A 17,428-nucleotide genomic window follows, 5' to 3' on the forward strand; every position below is an offset into this window, starting at 1 on the left:
AAAAGTGGTCCAAATGGCCAGGTGGTCATTTAACCATATACTATAGAGGTTGTCACTTGTACAGGTTTGACTGAATCTTAATGTTAATGTTATGAAGATAATCACCTGTGTGTTTAACCATGGAGTTAAAAGGATTTTGAACCCCCTTGGTTTAACAATTCACTTAATACAGATTCGAAGACAGTAACGGGGGTGCCCTAATTCCGACCTATGTTCCATGCAAACGCACAGACCTTTGGTAATAGTCTATCTGACCAAAAACCCGCGCAACATGAGACATAATATTGACAGATAAAGATTACAACGATTAAAGCTGTACAGCTGTGTATTTCACTTCAGTGTAGCGGCTTGCACCCAAGCGTAATGGTTCGCGAAACGCACGGCAGGTTTTCGGTCATTTTGCCGGTGGAACGTTCTATCGCAATAGGGGTGCCCTAATTCCGACCTAGTGTTTAACACAGGTCGATCTGAGAAGAGAGTTTAGAAATTATAATACACAAATTATGACTAAAACAATCTACAACTGTTTTTCTGTCCCAAACAAGTCCTCTTTTTACGATTACGCGACTTGCTCCAAAGTGGCTGTTTGAAAAGCAAAACCTGCATTTTTGACACGCTCGTCAACCCCCGAACAAGCGTCGAATTCACACAGATTTTTCACTCGTCTGTTGTCGGAGTGTACGAACTACAACAAACTTTGTGAGATTACCGATATCAACACAAAAACTTTGTCCATTCTTGTGGTTATTTTTAGGCACGTGCTCCCATGCATAACGCCGCAACAAGGATTTTTCAAACTAGTTCGGTATTAGGGATGGGTCGGAATTAGGGCACCCCCCGTTAACGTTAGCTCATACTTTGCTTGGTAAATGTACAGTTTGTATAAGCCGTGGCGACTCTTGAATCGGGCATATTGACGGCTGTCTCGTACAATGCCATCCATATATAAGACAGCAGGCAATATGTGCACATATGCCCGATGCCGTTTCAATAGTCGCCACCACACTGATAGCTACACTAAGGTTTATCATACTGTACTTCGCTCCTCCCCCTCCCCAGAACTTCCCAACTCTAACGTTACACACACAGGAGCGAGTATTAAACACTCAAACACAGCCAAAGAGCGCCTAACTGAACGGTTCAATCAAGGACTAATCATCAATTACACTGTACCATATAAACATATTGATATTCAATTTTAGATGTAGGATCGTGGACCCGTGCCGTACTGAAATACCTTCTGTCCTGCTTTCTTGTTTCTGTTTCCCGCGCCAATGACGTCAACCTAAGACGGTACCATATTGATTTTTGGGGTCCAAATTTCATTAAAATGCTATATTTTGCCCATCAGGGCATAGCAATAGTATGTAACTTATAGAAATAAGATTAGAGACATCACAAATGTGTTTTTTGCTGTCAAAATCATCCTTCGTTTTAATAAATATCACCAACCCCTATTCCAAATGGTGCAGCTAATCAAAATCTCGCGTTATTTTGACGTCATAAGCGAGAAAACAGTTACGGACCAATATGGCGGCGGAATTTCGAATTTTGAAAGTGAGAAATCGTAAACATTGACGTTCTCGGTGAGTCATACATTTGTGAAAAATAGGTAGGTACATAATGTAAAGATAAGATTCCAGCCACCACCTCTGAAAGTATAGAAGCAGCCTTTTTTTGACAAACTTGCAGGAAAATCGTCCGAATACGTGTCTTGCGTTGCGTTGTTGTTGGGCGTTCGTAAGAGAGGGGGCGCAGGTAAACAAAGGGTTAACTTGTACTGTTTGTGACTTATGCTGTGCACGATCATTCCATATATCCTCATTCTATCTAAATACTGAGTGATGATGGATTCTTCTCACTAATGTACACTTGATTATATATCTATAAAATTTTGTTTTACCCCATTTTTTTTTGTTGCTCACATAGAATAGATGATGATGGAGTCTGATGAAAGTGGCAGATCTGGTGGGTCCAGAGGGTCATCACATGACGGGGGAGGTTCAGAAGATGAGGTAACTTGAAGAGAATTCAACTTAATATTGACTTGCACAAAACACACACACACACACACACACACACACACACACACACACACACACACAACAGTTACTCAAGCAACTGGATAGATTTTGAAAACTTGGGCACTTTGTTCAAGTTCGTGCATTTTTTTTTCTCTTGTGGTTTTGTCCCTCGCCGTGGCTATATACACTCTCGGTGTGTATATAAAAGACAAATAGATCTTATATACACACCGGGAGTGTATATAAAATACAAATAGATTTTATATACACTCCCGGAGTGTATATAAAAGACAAATAGATTTTATATACACTCCCGGAGTGTATATAAAAGACAAATAGATTTTATATACACTCCGGGAGTGTATATAAAAGACAAATAGATTTTATATACACTCCGGGAGTGTATATAGCCACGTTCTTTGTCCCTTGGTGACTCAATCAGAGTCATTCAATCCATGTGTTGAAAGTGTTTCTAAATAAGGGATTTGCATGAGTCTATTCTCTCAATATATCAGGAGAAGGCTGCTTATATGTGTGTCTTGATTTCCTCTGTCAGCCCTTCTCATTCCAGATAGAGACTCAGAGATAATATTTTGTGTTTCTATTTTTTTTTAATGTTCAGAGCTACATGCACGACTTCCAGCCCCTGGCAGCCCAGGCTGTGTCCACACGATCCCTTCCTGTGCACACGAAGGACATCACCCAGCCTCTCACAGTCCAGTCCCCCCCAGATCTCATCGAGTTCTCTGAGTTAGAAGACTACCCGTCCCTGGAGCAGCTGCCCCTGGAGCAGTCCCCCTCCCAGGGGGATGTGTCGAGTGAGGAGTCCCCACCCCACGTCAGGATCCTCAGGGCTGGAGGGGCACACAAGTCTCCATCAGGGGACAGCTTCGCCCTTCCTCAGGTAGGTTTTTTTAATAATCAGTTCTTGCAAAATTAAAAGAATTCAGTATACAGTGGTGCGGGCCTGTGATGCTTTAATTTCAACTTCAAGTGAAATGGCTTACATGTACAAATATATATCAATGGTACCACTGAATAGAAATACTGGTACATGTATAATACAACTTGTATTACAAGTGACAAGACCTGTTCAGACTATGTAATGGGAAGTTATTTGTTATAAATAAATATACAATTAACATATGACTATATGCTTTTATGATGATAAGAATACCAGTACTGATTTGAATTATATCAAGACTTTACTTGATAGTTCTACTGTATGTCTTTACTCAAAGGTTCACCGAAGAATTGATACACACATTCTTACCACAGCTGTACTACATGTACTAATATCTCTATAGGTTGGGTTTGAGGACAGCATGGAGATGCCAGGATTGAGCCCTACTGCTGGTGCCTACACAAGTTCACAGTTACCCCACGAGGAAACAAGATCATCAGAGGATACACTCGTCGGGGAAGGGATGAAAAGCTTGGAAGGAAGTGATCATCAAGACAAACTGGAGGGAGGGTCCCTGTCACAGCATACGACAAGCAGCATCTCTCTCCCTCCACACAGCAAGTCCAGTCACTCTTCTCTCTCACAGCACACAATGTCCAGTCATTCCACTCTGTCCCACCCTGGTATGGAGGAGAGAACTCTGCTGGCCGAGCAGCCGGACCTGTCCGAGTACCCCCTGCCTGAACATGACGAGGGCGCTGACGCAGCTGTAGATCAGGTCAGAGTCTGTTGTATTGTATAGCTGCCCTTTGGCATAACACACCAGTGTCAAAGGTAGCAGCTTGTTATGTTAGTCTTACACTGCACAACCCACACGGTCACCTAACCATTCCATAGCATAACTGCATGCATTAAGAGATTAAAGGTATCTAGTGAGAATACACCTACTGTTCTTGGTGTACTTGGTTCCTCCCTATGAGAATTCTAGAAAAATATTTTGCACACCTCAATGATCAATTTTGGGTTTATAACTCTGGTACTTTTTTAGTTGAAGGCATGACGACACATATTTCTTGTGTGAAAATTCAAACTCTACTACTGGATAAATTATGGAGATTACTTCTGGACATTTTGAGTGACATCTCCTACTCTTCTTCAGCATCATTTATGAACTAACAGAACTATTAGTCGTCAACACATGAGTAACTGGAAAAACTGGTTGAACCACATCTCCTTTACACATCACATCAATGACTATATTAGTCTTTGTCATGTTCAACCAGTTTTTCCACTTACACACTGAAGAAGAGTGGTGGATGTCACTTGAAACGTCCGGAAGTAATGTTTGTTATTCATCCAGTAGTAGACTTTTCGATTAGTATCTATGATATTCTAGGAGTATTATTTACCTGGTTGTCAAACCTTCACCAACATAGCATATTTCTTGTTGTTTTCTGAGCAGCTACTTGGTACGTTCACCAATTTACCGGTATTTACTATTAGTCATTTTGTGTGAATTTTTTCCATAGTCTGGACATTTTTCTACTACTGTCACAGGTCAGCAGGATACTGGACATGCTGGGACCCAGGCCAAGTGTGACAGGACAAGAAACCTTTCCCACGTCCTCCACATCAGAAGGAAGTGTCCGAAGAGGCAGTCTGGAGAGGGAGCCGGCAGGAGTGATGTCCAGGATATCCCTGCTGTCCACGGAGAGCAGCAGCAGGATTCATGGGATATCACAGATGAACCTGGACAGCATGGAGAGCCAGGACTCTCTCGCACAGAGGGTGAAGGACCTGTTAGGAGACTCCACTCAGGCTGGTTCCAGGCTATCAGGTATGGGCACCACTCAGGCTGGCTCCAGGCTATCAGGTATGGGCACCACTCAGGCTGGCTCCAGGCTATCAGGTATGGGCACCACTCAGGCTGGCTCCAGGCTATCAGGTATGGGCACCACTCAGGCTGACTCCAGGCTATCAGGTATGGGCACCACTCAGGCTGGTTCCAGGCTATCAGGTATGGGCACCACTCAGGCTGGCTCCAGGCTATCAGGTTTGAGTTAGTTTGTTTGGTTAATGAAATACTGAAATTGGGCTGCTGGTCTCTTCTCAAAGTCTGTGCTGTCATCATTACTGTTAGAAAGCTGTAAATACAGTAAATATAACCTAAGACACATACTCTAGTACTAATCCATTTACTTTGTAACAATTGTTGTGTTGCACAATCAAAAGTCAAGATAGTATAGTAAGTGGCAATTTTACACAGTCATGTTCAGTTCTTGATCTTGTTTCACATGTTCAGGTTTGGGTGCACGTCAGTCTGCTGCTGGCAGGAGTGATGATGGAGTCACAAGTACAGGTACCAGAGAGAAGTCAGAGCGAGACTTTGATGCTGATGTTGATGATGTGGTGTCTTCGAGTCAGAGTAACAATATGGTGAACATTCACGACTCTATTGCCGGCAGGAAGCCGCTGAGCCAATCCACCCCTTACATGGTTCTCCCCGTAGACCCGCTCACACAAATCAAACTGCCCACACCTCAAGTCAAGGAAGCAGAGGAAGAAGAACAACCCTCTAGGGTGAACAGTGGACAGGAGAGAACAATGGACATGTCTGCAGGGACTACAGTGCCAAAGCCTGATGACATGGCCTTCAAAAGGCAAGCATGGGGTGCATTTCCACCACCCTCCCAGGAAAGCAGGCACAGCCAGATAAGTCAGGATTCTTTAAATCCCTCACAGGAGCCCCAGAGAAAGTACCTGTCTGAGGATGTGCAGAGGTTCCCTCCCCTGGGACTTGTGGAGCTGGAGGCAGGTCCTCACAGTCAGGAAACCTTAGTAAAACAGCTGGAGGGGAAGACAGATTATGTTGGAAAGAGACTGTCTGACAGAGAGCTGTCACCCAGAGACTCTCCCCCTGATGTTAAGAAACCCAGGAACGAGGAAGAATTAGCCAGCACCACACCAAGCCAGTACGTACAACCTGAATCAGCTCGTACTTCTCGAAGTAGCTACATCAGAGGCATGAATCTGGAGAGCATCGACAGCGAGGATTCAATAGCAGACCGGGTGAGGTATCTGTTAGGTGGCGACTCCCCTGGCACAAGTGATCACCAGCTGTCTGCAAGAAGTGAGCTAAGCAGTCAGGGAGTTCCCCGAGAAATCCAAAGGACCAGTTCTACACAAGGGTATACATCCCATGCCCAGAGGCCGGTGACTGATAGTCAAACACTAGGTGTGGGTGTTTCACCAGGAGAAACATCACCCCTACACGTCACATCATTAGCAGGCAGAGAACACACCCTGAAGAGGTCCAGCTACGAGGAGTTCTGGATCGACCCAGAGAGGCCAAGTTCTGCAAACGGCTCTCCGTCCAGGCCTGTTGGGTTGACGAGTTCCCAGAGAAGTGCCAGTGACTCGGAGCTGCACGTGTCGCCCCGAGGTGGCAGGAGAAGCAGGAGGGAGAGGTGCGACATGCAACTTCTACCTGATTTCTTTTAGCAGTCATTCTTACTCGATTGCAAATACTTGTATCATTCCTTATCTTTCTGTCTCCAAATATTTGGTGCTTTACAGTGAGTTTACTGGAGAGTTTTACTCTTTGTACCTTTATAATATAATGTTTACCAATTACATATGATGTCAATGCTTTATCATGTTCACGTATTTTGACAGAAATGTTTATGAAATGTAAATCGGTCTCTGGCACTCTATTATCACACACAAATGTTTTAATGTAAATCAAGTCTTTTCCTATGTCAAGCTTTGTCATATTATCGATTAATTAATTAACTAATTCATTCATGCATTCATTTAGGTATGACGAGGTGAGGAGCCAGGCAAGACTCAGCAGAGCTGCTGACTTCACTTCTTCTGCAGATGTACAGCAGGAAGGCAAAGATCCAGGAGTTAGTCAACAGCCTACAAGCAGAACAAGTGATTTACCTGCTAGTTCTTATACACAGCCATATCAGTTTGTCAGCACAGCTCTGCCAGGAGACACCACCTCACACGAGGGAGGAGCTGGCACGTTCACTGCCCCAAGTTTTGAGCTGGATCAGCAGGAGTTGTCTCGTGCGAGTGGTCACACACACTACACGGTGGACACCTTGTCTCAGAGTGTGTCCCTCCCTATTGGCTCAGTGCACAGCCCCAACACTACTGGTCCAGCTGAACACACTACAGCACAATATGAGGAAGTGAACAGACAGGAGTTTAAACTACAGCTAGAAAACGATGTTCTGGAAGGAGAGAGTGCTGTGCAGACGGCACGTACCAACAACACTGCACGCACACAAAATGGCGGACTGACAGGTCGCACGCTGAGCCCTGCTAGCAGCCGAGATTCCCTCGCCCAGCAAGTGTACGATATTCTCACTTCCCCTTCATACTTGGATCGGTACAGTAACACGGACGGACCGACCTCCCCCCTCCTGGCTGACCCCAGCTACAAGGTGGACCTACAGACCAGGCTGGGCCTGGGAAGAGATGACGAGGGAGAAACCCCCCGAGGTCCCTCTGTGGCAGAACTTCATGAGAAAACCAGACAGCTGTTGGAGCAGTATGACAAGGAGATGGCTGAAAGAGGGTCCCTTGAAAGTGATGGTGTGCCGACAGCCAGACATTCTGCTTCCAGCCAGTATGCTGATAGAAGGTCTATAGAAACCAGGTCGAGAATGTCATCGGGATTGGATAAACCATCACAACACGCAAGTCGGACTTCACTAGAAAACATGTCCAGGCTGTCGGGAATGGAAAAAGCACAACATACAGGACAGACCTTGGTGGAGGACAGGTCCACATTGTATGGGTTGGATAGACCTCAACACGCTGAAAAGACAGTAGGAGAAAGTTACATGGCCGGAGTGGACAAAACACAACAAAGGATGTCAGAAGAAGACAGATCCCCATTGTATGGTTTGGATAGACCACAACACACTAGCAGGAGCTCATTAGAGAGCAGGGCCAGGTTGTCTGGGGCAGACAGAGATGAAGAGGAAAGATACCAGTACCCTCACGACAGCAAGTCATCTATCAGGGTGTCTGCCATCAGTGGTGGGGAAGAGAGGACAGAACCACCCCAGAGTACTGAAGGGAATCCTGTTCCTACACTGTCTGAAGAGAGTGTGAGAAGGGAGTCTAACAGGAAGGCTGCTGAGGAACCACTTTCTCCTCGGAGCCGGACCAGTCGGGGTTCTGTGATGAGCCAGATTGTGTCTCCCAGACGAGCGCCGAGTCAGACGTCCACCGTGTCACAGCTGGACACAGCCAGGACCACAGACTCCCTGGACTCACTCGCCTATAAGGTCTGTTGAATTTTTTGTTGTTTTTTTTTTAACCAGGGAAACATACTTCCTATAACTGTCTTTTTCAGTATGCTCTGTGTGGAAAACATCAAATGAAATCAATGATGCAAGAAGATTCACGTAAATTATAAATGTCGTACAAAACCATGTCAAATAATAAATCGTAAATTCATTCCTTCCAGGTGAGGCACCTGCTTGCGAGGGAGTCCCCCGAGAGGAGGGTTGACGCCATCCTGAAGGAAGCAGAGCTTGTGGAGCAGACCGCCATCACCGAAGCCCTGCTGGAGGAGGCAGAGCGGACAGAACAGGCCCTGTCAGGCACGCCAACACGCATCTACGACATCCAGCGCTCTCGACGGACAAGCGAGGGCATGAGGTCATCCCGGTCGTCAGTGTCCAGCAGACTGAGTGTGGAGTCGGCGACCTTCGCTCCAATTGGACTGCCCTTCACCGCCTTCGACTTTGCCAGGAATCTCATCTCAAACCAGCTGACGAAAGTTGCCGAGAACAAGTTTGACCACAGCGTGAACCTGCTGGGCATGACGCCGCAAGTGTCACAAGAAACATGGGACCCAACCGAGGTCGGGACAGGAGTGGTCAGAGGTGACAGGTCAGGAGTCAGCCAGAGGGCAAGTGAAGGTCGTCCATCAAGGGCATCCCACCACTCCACGCATTCAACTGACAGGGATGAAATGTATTATAACCATCAAAGACATGATGCAAGGAGCAGCCGACAAAGTTTTGACACCAAATATGGAGAGGAGGATGAGAGAAATGCAGACTTTTGGGCCACCCCGCAAAGATCCAGAGAACCTAGCAGGCAGGGTTATCATCATGATGATAAGTCCATGGGCTTGAGAGAAGCACAAATGCATGTGCCACAAGAGAAGAAGGAAAAGGTAGCTGCCACTGCTGAGCCTCGTGAAGACCAAACCCTGCAGTACCCAGACGTGCAGACAGGGGGCATTAGAGGAAGCCTTACTGGGGGACCAAGGGAAGGAGTCAGGGGAGGAAGGTACATGTATTTCAAGTATTTATTGAGTTTCTGTAGTTTTTGTCAACTTGTATAGTGGTATTTTGTTTGTAAAAAAATCATATATACATGATGCTGTAGTGTATGTTTTTATGGCAAACATTCCACTCCAGTCTAAGTCCTTACTTGAACTGAAGTACACGTCAAACAGAACTTTTGGTTGCTCATATCTCTTATTGCTCTTATAGGTCTAAACATGCCTTCTTCATTTTCTATGCTAATAAGCAAGAGGTCCGGAAGAACAAATTAGACTTTCTTCCCTCAATCTAAAGAGCAGATGTCAAATATTTACCCTGTCAATACCACAGATACATCTTATATACTCCCTCCTGACATGAGGGACAGAGAGGGCCAGTAAGATTGACCCAAGGTCTGCACTGTACTGTCAAAATATTTAACATCCCTCTGGATAGGCATTTTCCTTCCCTTATTAGCATCAGTGTTTACCCGGGTTTCTTCCGTTAATAGAGGATTTGGTTTGAATCTGACAACTTTGGTAGCTGTGACATCCTACCTTCACAACTCAGCTTAATCATTTCACAGAAATGACTGAGTTAATCAGGTATGAATCATATCACTGCATTGATGAAGGTGGAACATCCAGGTAGAACATTATGTGGATAAATTCTCTGAAGAGTCAGACATTTTAGATAGCGTCCACTCTCTTTCATCAGGGAGTGGAAATGATTTTGAAGACAAGCGTAACCTCAATTTAGATAGTACTGGTATAGGTTACACTGTCTTCAGACTCAGTCTCTTCATCAGAGAATTTGTCCATGACTAGTTGTCAGTTGCTTGATTTTGTATTACGTATGTGACTAATTAATCACCCTGACACCTGTTGTCTCAGGCCAGGCCCGCGGCTGCAGCTGTACCGTCCAGTGGGCAGTCCTGATGTTTTCTACGTCCCTCTGGCGGAGGACAAGGAACCGGACACACCGGTCTCACAGACCACTCTGGAGAGCACCCATCTGGGTCAGTGGGAAAACAGCTTTTACTATGACATGTACAAATACATCAGTAATGTGTGCAGTATGTAAATGTATGTCCACTCTATGGAAGGGCATGCATATAATACATGTGTAGCTGTGATATTCAGAAGTAGTTGGCCAAAAACCCTTGCAAAGAGATAACAGTAGACAAACACATTCATGCAGGTGTTACACAATAATGATGCATATTTCTAACATGCAATTGCCACTAATGGCCCGATACATACAAGTTTTCTGGTTTTAAAGTCATGGAACTTAACTTACTAACAAATTTGCTTACAGGGTCTGATGATGCAGAGTCACCCTCCTTCCCAGCCAGCTACCTGGGAACCCGGAAAGACACCTTTGAAGCCATCCACTCAGTGGGCATCTATGGCACACGCAAGTCACCCAAGTACCTGTCAAAACTCTCCAAGTCCCAGGAGGGCTCCCCTCAAGACAAGTCAGCCAGGACGGGAGCCAGGGAGCTGCAGAAAGAACCCAGGGTGAAGCCTGGGGGAGAGTCTGATGGAATCAATGAGGAGAGAGTCAGGGCAATCATAGAACGGGAGAGAAGAAGCCTGGGTGGGGAGGATGGGACTCCATCGGCCACAGATAGGTCTAGAGAGGAGAGGTTCAGAGTGGTTGAGAGAAAGGAAAAAAGTCCTGGTGAAGGGAGAAGGAGTGATTTAACAAGGGATAAACCAGCAGCTGCAGGTCACAGAGAAGTACACAGAGATGGTAGAGACCGCCTGAGTGATCATAGGGACAGGGCTCAAGACAGGCCTGTAGACCACCCAGCTCGAGCCAGGGAAATCATGTCTGGGGAAGGTACAAGAGAGAGACAACGTCCCAGATCTACAGATGCAGGTGACCTCATCAGGACCAAGCCAGCTGCTTCCTTTATAGAGTACCCAGCCAGTCTGCAGAGTAGGTCTCCACCAGAAGACAGGGAGGAAGACTTTAAAGCACTGCAGCCAGAACCACAGTCACCTCTGAAAGGGAGGGGCTTAACTAGGGCAGAGTTGGACGACCATCTGCTCAGGGACCGGGGACTCAAAGACCGACGTCGCTCCCCACCAGCTGAAGCCTACCACAGACCAGCAGCCAGACAAGACTTGGGCTACAGGAGAGCAACAGAGACATCTCCATCCAGGTATAGAGGGGACAGGGATGGTGGATACGGTAGAGATAGAACGAGGGATTACATACGAGAAAGACCAACTGATGTGAGGCCTCCAGGTGCAGCAGGTTATGATCGACATGGAGCTGTAGGAAGGACAAGGGCGGATCGTTCTCCGATCAGAGATTATGTCAGTCCTGACAGAGATAGGGGTGCAAGAGTCAGTCCTGGGAGATACCAGGCTGCAAGCCCCGGAAGGTATAGAGAGACTAGACCCTACAGAGACACTTACAGACATGAATACGACACAAGAAGAGCCAGGGATAGTCCTCGTAGGGACTACGACATCTCGACTCTCCGAAGGAATCAGGACGTCCTCCGAGAGGTGCTGGAACTGGAGGAGAGGGTTGAAGGGAGGTTAGAGGGGAGGCCCAACCTGGACGAGCTCTGGAACAACTTCCAGGAGGAGGTTGTGAGTAAGATGGAGGAGGAGGAGAAGCTGGAGCCTGCACAGCTGGAAGAGCTGGCCAGCATGATGAGGGACCCGCTGAAGTTCAGCCTGCAGCAGATGTACAAGGACCACGTCCAGCGCAAGGCACAGCAACAGGGGAGAACGGCTGAGCCACCTCAGGAGGAAGGAGAGACGTCATGTGAACTACGTGATGCCATCAAGGTGTGATTTCATTTCAATCCATTGAAATGTCACAAATGCAATTTACAAATGGAGCATAGTCTGGTGTTGTGCATCACATGTTACGAATAATAGACCAAATGACACATTACAAAAATAGTCTTGCACAACATATAAAATAAGCAATACAATGTAGAGCAACATAGCAAGGTTAAGATGTTTGATGTTTTATTAGATTTCCATTTGATTAGAATAAATCTACATTGTAGTCTACTCTTCCAGCTGGATTCCATCCAGAAAAATGCAGCATGTACATATATTTGTGCATGATTACAATACACACATATTGCAACTACACAGCGTACTAATTACAATAACAGTGTACTAATTACAACTACGAAAAACAAGTCAAGTTTGTCTCTTATAGGTCAGAGCTCAATGCTTATCAGGACATTCTACTTATTGTATCTACTGCCAGAGCTGCATAAGGTTTGTTTGTATCCATCTTTCTTAGCTTTAATCCAGTCCTCCATGTGTTTTTCAACATTAAAGGTTAAGATGAAGGATCTGGAGCAGACAGAGGACCTTGACACACCCACTCCAGACACAATGCCAGCAGTGGCAAAGAAAGCCCAGAAATCTGAAAGAAAGCAAGGACATCGGGAGAAGTACCCCGAACCCCCAGGCTCTGCCTCTAGTACTCTAACTGAAGGTGAAGAGACATTGACTGAAGAAAGGCTCGAGAAGCCCCAAGAAAATCAACGCAAAAACAGACCTGCTGAGAAGAAGCCTTCAAGAAAATCCAAAGCTGAGGCCCCTCCAAGAGAAGGTACCAAATCTCCCAGAGAAGATCCTTCTGCAGCATCTCTTCTGGACAGCATCAACACACAGAGGCTGACTAAGATCTTTGGAGACTTGCACAGCCCTGCCAGCTCAGATGTCAACTCTCTTGCTTCAGACAGCTCCAGTGTGTCCAGCATTGACTCTGCACGCTTCTACCAGGTGTTTTTTTTATTTGTTTATTGAAGATTGGGCAGAAAGAAGAATGTTAATGGAAAGCCACCTCCTCAAAATGTATATAATTCATTTAAAGTGTATTACAGTATTGAAAATGTTACAATTTTGTAAGTACAAAAGCTGAAGGTGATCCACAGAGTAATAGAGTCCAGCATTCTGTTATTACATTGCAGTATTACAATAATTGAAAAACATGATAACAGTCTTCTTGTGGTGTTCCAGGTGTTTGGACAGAGCAACCCAAAGCTGCGGGACTTGGCCAAGAAGATCCAGAAGCAGAAGGATCGGCACGGCAAGAAGAGAGAAAAGAGCGGGTTATCATATCTGAGTAGTGGAGCGTCCACACTGACCTTAAGTCCTGTGCCTGAGACAGATAGAGACTTGACCGATGACACCTCTCCTTTGAGTACGGCAAGCTCAGATGCTGGAGACGTGAAGAAGCAAACCAGGAAGACTTTAAGTTTATACCCACAGGAAACAGAGTCCAGCCCCAATGACACTGACAGCAGTGTGCCATGTCAGTGTAAAGCCAAGAAAGAGGGAAGGGAAGAGAGGCAAGAACGGATCAAGAGATACCAGGAGGCCAGACATAAGGAGCCAACAAGGAAGGAAACAAGAGAAGAGGACACCTTCAAGAAACCAACCCAACCTCCTCAGAGGAAACAGAAAGCAGGAAAACAGGAGCGGAGGCATCCCAAGAAGGAGAAGAAGAATGACTTCGGAGCTGTGTTCCCTTCACCGGTTTGTTCATTTCGAATCTCTATTAGTAATAATGCCATGCATTTACTAGTCTTTCCGAACTCCATTTTTGATACTACAGTAATACAATGTACATGTGAACAAAATACAATTTAGTAGAATTCAACATCAATATACCTTAAATAAAGTTACAAGCCGTAATTGTAGTCTTCTCAAAATGTTGAAGACTAAGCTTGGCCGGTCATGTTGTACGTAGTGAAGAACCAGCCAGTAGGCTTCTTCTCTGGAACCCTGATACAAAGAGAAGAGTTGGACGGCCAAACGTAACACTTAAGAAACTTATAGAAACTGAAACAGGCTTGCAGGGCCTGGAACTTATCTCTGCGATGAAGGACAGAAAGTTCTGGAGATCTAACTTTGTATGCTCCACCTCCTCGGAGGATGATTGATGATGATGATGATGTAGTCTTCTGTTGGCTGCTGACTCCAGGTTTGTTTATTTTCAATCAATCAAATGGTGTTTTTGGATCTCCATCAGTAAAAACACCTGATATGTTCACTACTCAACCTGGAGTCCTTACTTAATCCTGCATTAATCTACCCACATAGGTCACTGCCTCCACTCCTGCTCCCCATGGCAACAAGGTTACCATAGGGATACAGACCACGCCCTCGCTGAACTCAAGTGTCGACAGTTCCGTCAGCACTCCTCGGGAGAGGAGCAGAGGAACACAGACCACACCTTCTCTGGACTCGGGCAGCGATACATCGACAAAGAGGCCAAAGGAGAGAAGGAAGCAGAAACCAGACAAAACCATCTACTACGAGTCCACCCCCATGCACAAGTCTGGAGCAGCAGACAGAGGAAGGCCAGCTGATGAAGGGAATGTTTCTGCTATCAGTAGCCCAGGGGGAATGGCCTGGTTCCAGCCTATGGTTGAGGATAAGCCCTGGAGACAAAGGAAATCCAGTGGTGGTTCTCTTGGCAGCCCTACGGAGGACAATCTGCCAGAGAGGAGAAGAGCAAGGTCAGGCAGTCATGACGATAAACTCGTGGTGTCCGTTCCAGTAACCACTCCTGAGCAGAAGGGTAAGGACCATCAGCCTCAGGAGGCCCCACAGTACCCAGTCTTGTTTGAGTCTGTCAAGAAGCGGAAAGAAGCCAGGGAGACCAAGCCAAAGTCTACAGAAAAGGGGGAGGAACACTCAGTAAATGCTCGACCAGGTAAGCATTTTTTACACCATGTATCTCTGGTGCTTGGCTGTGATCTTGACTAGTACTGTTCACACTTTCTCTTGACATTGGAAAGAAAACCATGATTTAGCCACAGATTTATACTTTGTAAGTTGTATGCATTTCATATACATATATTTCATGTGATTTTCATGTTCTGGCCTATTACATTGCTTGTTTATGTTTAGGCGTTTTTGTCCTGATGTCCAGGCCTGGCGTGGTACGTGCCGGTTGCCCAGGACCTGCCGTGGAGGAGACCGTTCCAGGAGCGTCAGCAGTACCCGCAGGACAGACAGGACCAGATCGTCAGGTGGATGGACGACACCAGTCCTCACAGGAGGGCTCCCAACCAACCACCCAGGCCACTGGAGAGGCTTACACTGCAGGTTTGTACATAGTTCTTCTAATTTCCAACTTTCAGCTCTGGAATGAGACTTGCAGCATGGATGCAAGATGTCATTAATGACAACATTTACTAAAGACAAAGACACTTGTTGTTCTTTTCTACTGCTGAGCCACAACAACAGGATTATTACCAGTTGCTCATGTGTTTGTATTTACGAGACTAGAGATTGTAGGTACAATGACAAAGAGGAACATAGACAACTGTGTATAAAGGTCAAGACAAGTGAATTTAGTATGTTACTTATATATATTATATAACAATGTCTTCGTTGGAACCACCCTTCTGTAGGAGGCTCTGAAGATGCGTAACCCGGCCTTCATCTCCAAGTCACGTGAGCGCGTGCGTCGGATGGAGCTGGCAGCGGAGGAGCGCCGTCACGAGGAGGAGTTTGAGCTGGAGAGGATTAGGCTGTTTGGGGAGGAGAGGAGGCGTCGCCAGGCAACCGAACCCGCCCCTCAGTCTGGTCAGTTCTTAATACTGTACAAGCAATGCAAGTCCAAAGACTACTTCGAACACTGGTAGGAGGTATAGGTGACTATGCTAGGAGACAACAATGAACATGCGGTCTGGGATTGGTAACTCCTCGTAGTAGGTTGCGTGATAGTGGTGGTCTCCTTATTGTTGTGTCTATTGTGCAGTTGTATAATTGTTGTACCATGAGTTGTGTGTACAGAAGTAGCTTTTCTCTCAAACCAAATTGAAAGCCATATGATATTATGATTGAAACTTATTACATGTACATGTATTTACATAATTACTAAGTTAGTGGATGGGCCACTCAACATTTTACAATCTGGTATATTGCTCTATTGTGATAATACATACAGATTCACCTGATGAATGTTGTTGAATCTTCAGAAAATCTGCACAGGCCTAAGAAAAGGATCATTACCAAGAAGGAGATGGCAGCCAGGAGTAAAAGGTTGGTGTTACTGTTTTTTTCATTGGACACTTTCATAAACTTTAAAGCTGTTAACTACCTGTAGACAATGTAAAATGTTTGTCTCAGGCAGTTTCATGTCTTGATTTGCAGATTTTTGTGGACCATTTAAGGATCAAGCAGGCAAAATGATAAATATATCTTGTCATCCCCAGGATGTATGAAAAGCTGCCTGAGGTGCAGAGGAAGAAAGCTCAGGAGAGAAGACAGGCCTCGTACAAGTCCAACAGGATCAAGGCACAGTTATTCAAGAAGGTGAGTAGTCCATTGTTGTATGGAGGGGGTTGAGGGTTATGTGTATGGGCAGAAGTAATTTTGTGATGGTCCATTTCTGCAAAAGGTTGATTTAGAACATCATTTTTTGCCTGGGGATTGAGATGGAATTAAAAATGCTGTATTTGCTCATAAATGTTGCTGTTTCATTTTCTATTCACAGAAAGTGCTGGACAGTCTGAGAAGAAAGAATGACATCATTTACTAAAGCTTTATGGAAAGCTTTGGTCTCCAACATTTAAAAGCTACAATTACATTCAAAGTGTGGTGTTTTTATAACCTTTAATTTCATTCATCTTAAACTGTGCAATCAAGAATATTTGTAAATTTTTGTGTGTGTATTTCGAGTGCTATGTGCAGATGATTGTTTGGATTCAATTGGTATTGCCTGATAGTGTATACATAACATGTAGCAAAATGTACCTAAGTCTTTTTCTTCCTTAGGAAAATTCATAATTTTCAGGAGTAAAAAAGAGTTGTTTATAGAAGATAATCTGTAAACATTTGTAATGTGCCAACTACATTTTTGTACATAAACCCAGTTTGAGAAGTATGCATTTCAGTCATTTATATCACCTATGAAATTCTGTTAAAAAGTCTTTTTGTTTGTTTTTATAGACAAAATATTCTACAGCAAAACAAGCTGTCAATTCAAACAATGTTGTGACATTTTGAAGAAAGGTATATTTTTCAATAGAATGGTGTCAAAATTCTGTGGACGTCTTCCATGCCAAACTGATTTTGCAACAGTTTTCTTATATGTACAGGAAAATAACTATCAAGTTTAACTGTGTTCTAAATAAAGATATTGAATTCATGAAACTTTTCGTGTGTCCAAGACTTTGAACAACAAATCTGACTTTTCAG

General features: G+C 44.9%; 2 protein-coding genes across 10 annotated transcripts in view; one reads left to right on the top strand and one right to left on the bottom strand.

The window, feature by feature from the left end:
• The window catches only part of LOC109478487 (DNA helicase MCM9-like), a 15,085-nt gene extending 11,027 nt beyond the window's left edge, over positions 1–4,058 (bottom strand). Inside the window, exon 1 of one of the 4 annotated variants that reach the window (XM_019780055.1) lies at positions 4,049–4,058. Coding sequence is in view for 1 of the 4 variants with exons in the window: in XM_019780052.1 (XP_019635611.1) it covers positions 1,174–1,176 (3 nt within the window). In the remaining 3 variants the exon portion in view is untranslated. The other 3 variants (XM_019780054.1, XM_019780053.1, XM_019780052.1) reach the window with 3 other exon arrangements.
• On the top strand, positions 1,496–17,354 carry LOC109478485. 6 transcript variants are annotated; one of them, XM_019780044.1, is made up of 18 exons: positions 1,496–1,586; positions 1,930–2,015; positions 2,647–2,928; positions 3,332–3,706; positions 4,486–4,765; positions 5,231–6,395; positions 6,746–8,234; positions 8,417–9,249; positions 10,118–10,242; positions 10,542–12,034; positions 12,545–12,994; positions 13,232–13,750; positions 14,318–14,933; positions 15,153–15,328; positions 15,637–15,811; positions 16,207–16,270; positions 16,444–16,543; positions 16,725–17,354. In XM_019780044.1, exons 2-18 carry the CDS (start codon positions 1,935–1,937, stop codon positions 16,767–16,769), a joined length of 8,268 nt encoding a protein of 2,755 aa, XP_019635603.1. In that variant the 5' UTR covers positions 1,496–1,586; positions 1,930–1,934; the 3' UTR covers positions 16,770–17,354. The 6 variants fall into 6 exon arrangements, with proteins under 6 accessions (XP_019635603.1, XP_019635604.1, XP_019635605.1 ...); XM_019780045.1 differs by having other exon boundaries at positions 1,503–1,612; XM_019780046.1 differs by having other exon boundaries at positions 1,517–1,586; positions 1,935–2,015.
• The last annotated feature ends 74 nt before the right edge of the window (positions 17,355–17,428 follow it).

Source organism: Branchiostoma belcheri, unplaced genomic scaffold (assembly GCF_001625305.1).
Source record: "Branchiostoma belcheri isolate BF01 breed outbred unplaced genomic scaffold, Haploidv18h27 scaffold44, whole genome shotgun sequence".
NCBI classification, from domain to species: domain Eukaryota; kingdom Metazoa; phylum Chordata; class Leptocardii; order Amphioxiformes; family Branchiostomatidae; genus Branchiostoma; species Branchiostoma belcheri.

Coding starts and splice junctions, on each gene's coding strand:
- LOC109478485 (XM_019780044.1), top strand. CDS start 1,935: ATGATGATGGAGTCTGATGAAAGTGGCAGATCTGGTGGGTCCAGAGGG. Junction 12,035..12,544: donor AACTACGTGATGCCATCAAG/GTGTGATTTCAT, acceptor TCAACATTAAAG/GTTAAGATGAAGGATCTGGA. Junction 15,329..15,636: donor TGGAGAGGCTTACACTGCAG/GTTTGTACATAG, acceptor ACCCTTCTGTAG/GAGGCTCTGAAGATGCGTAA.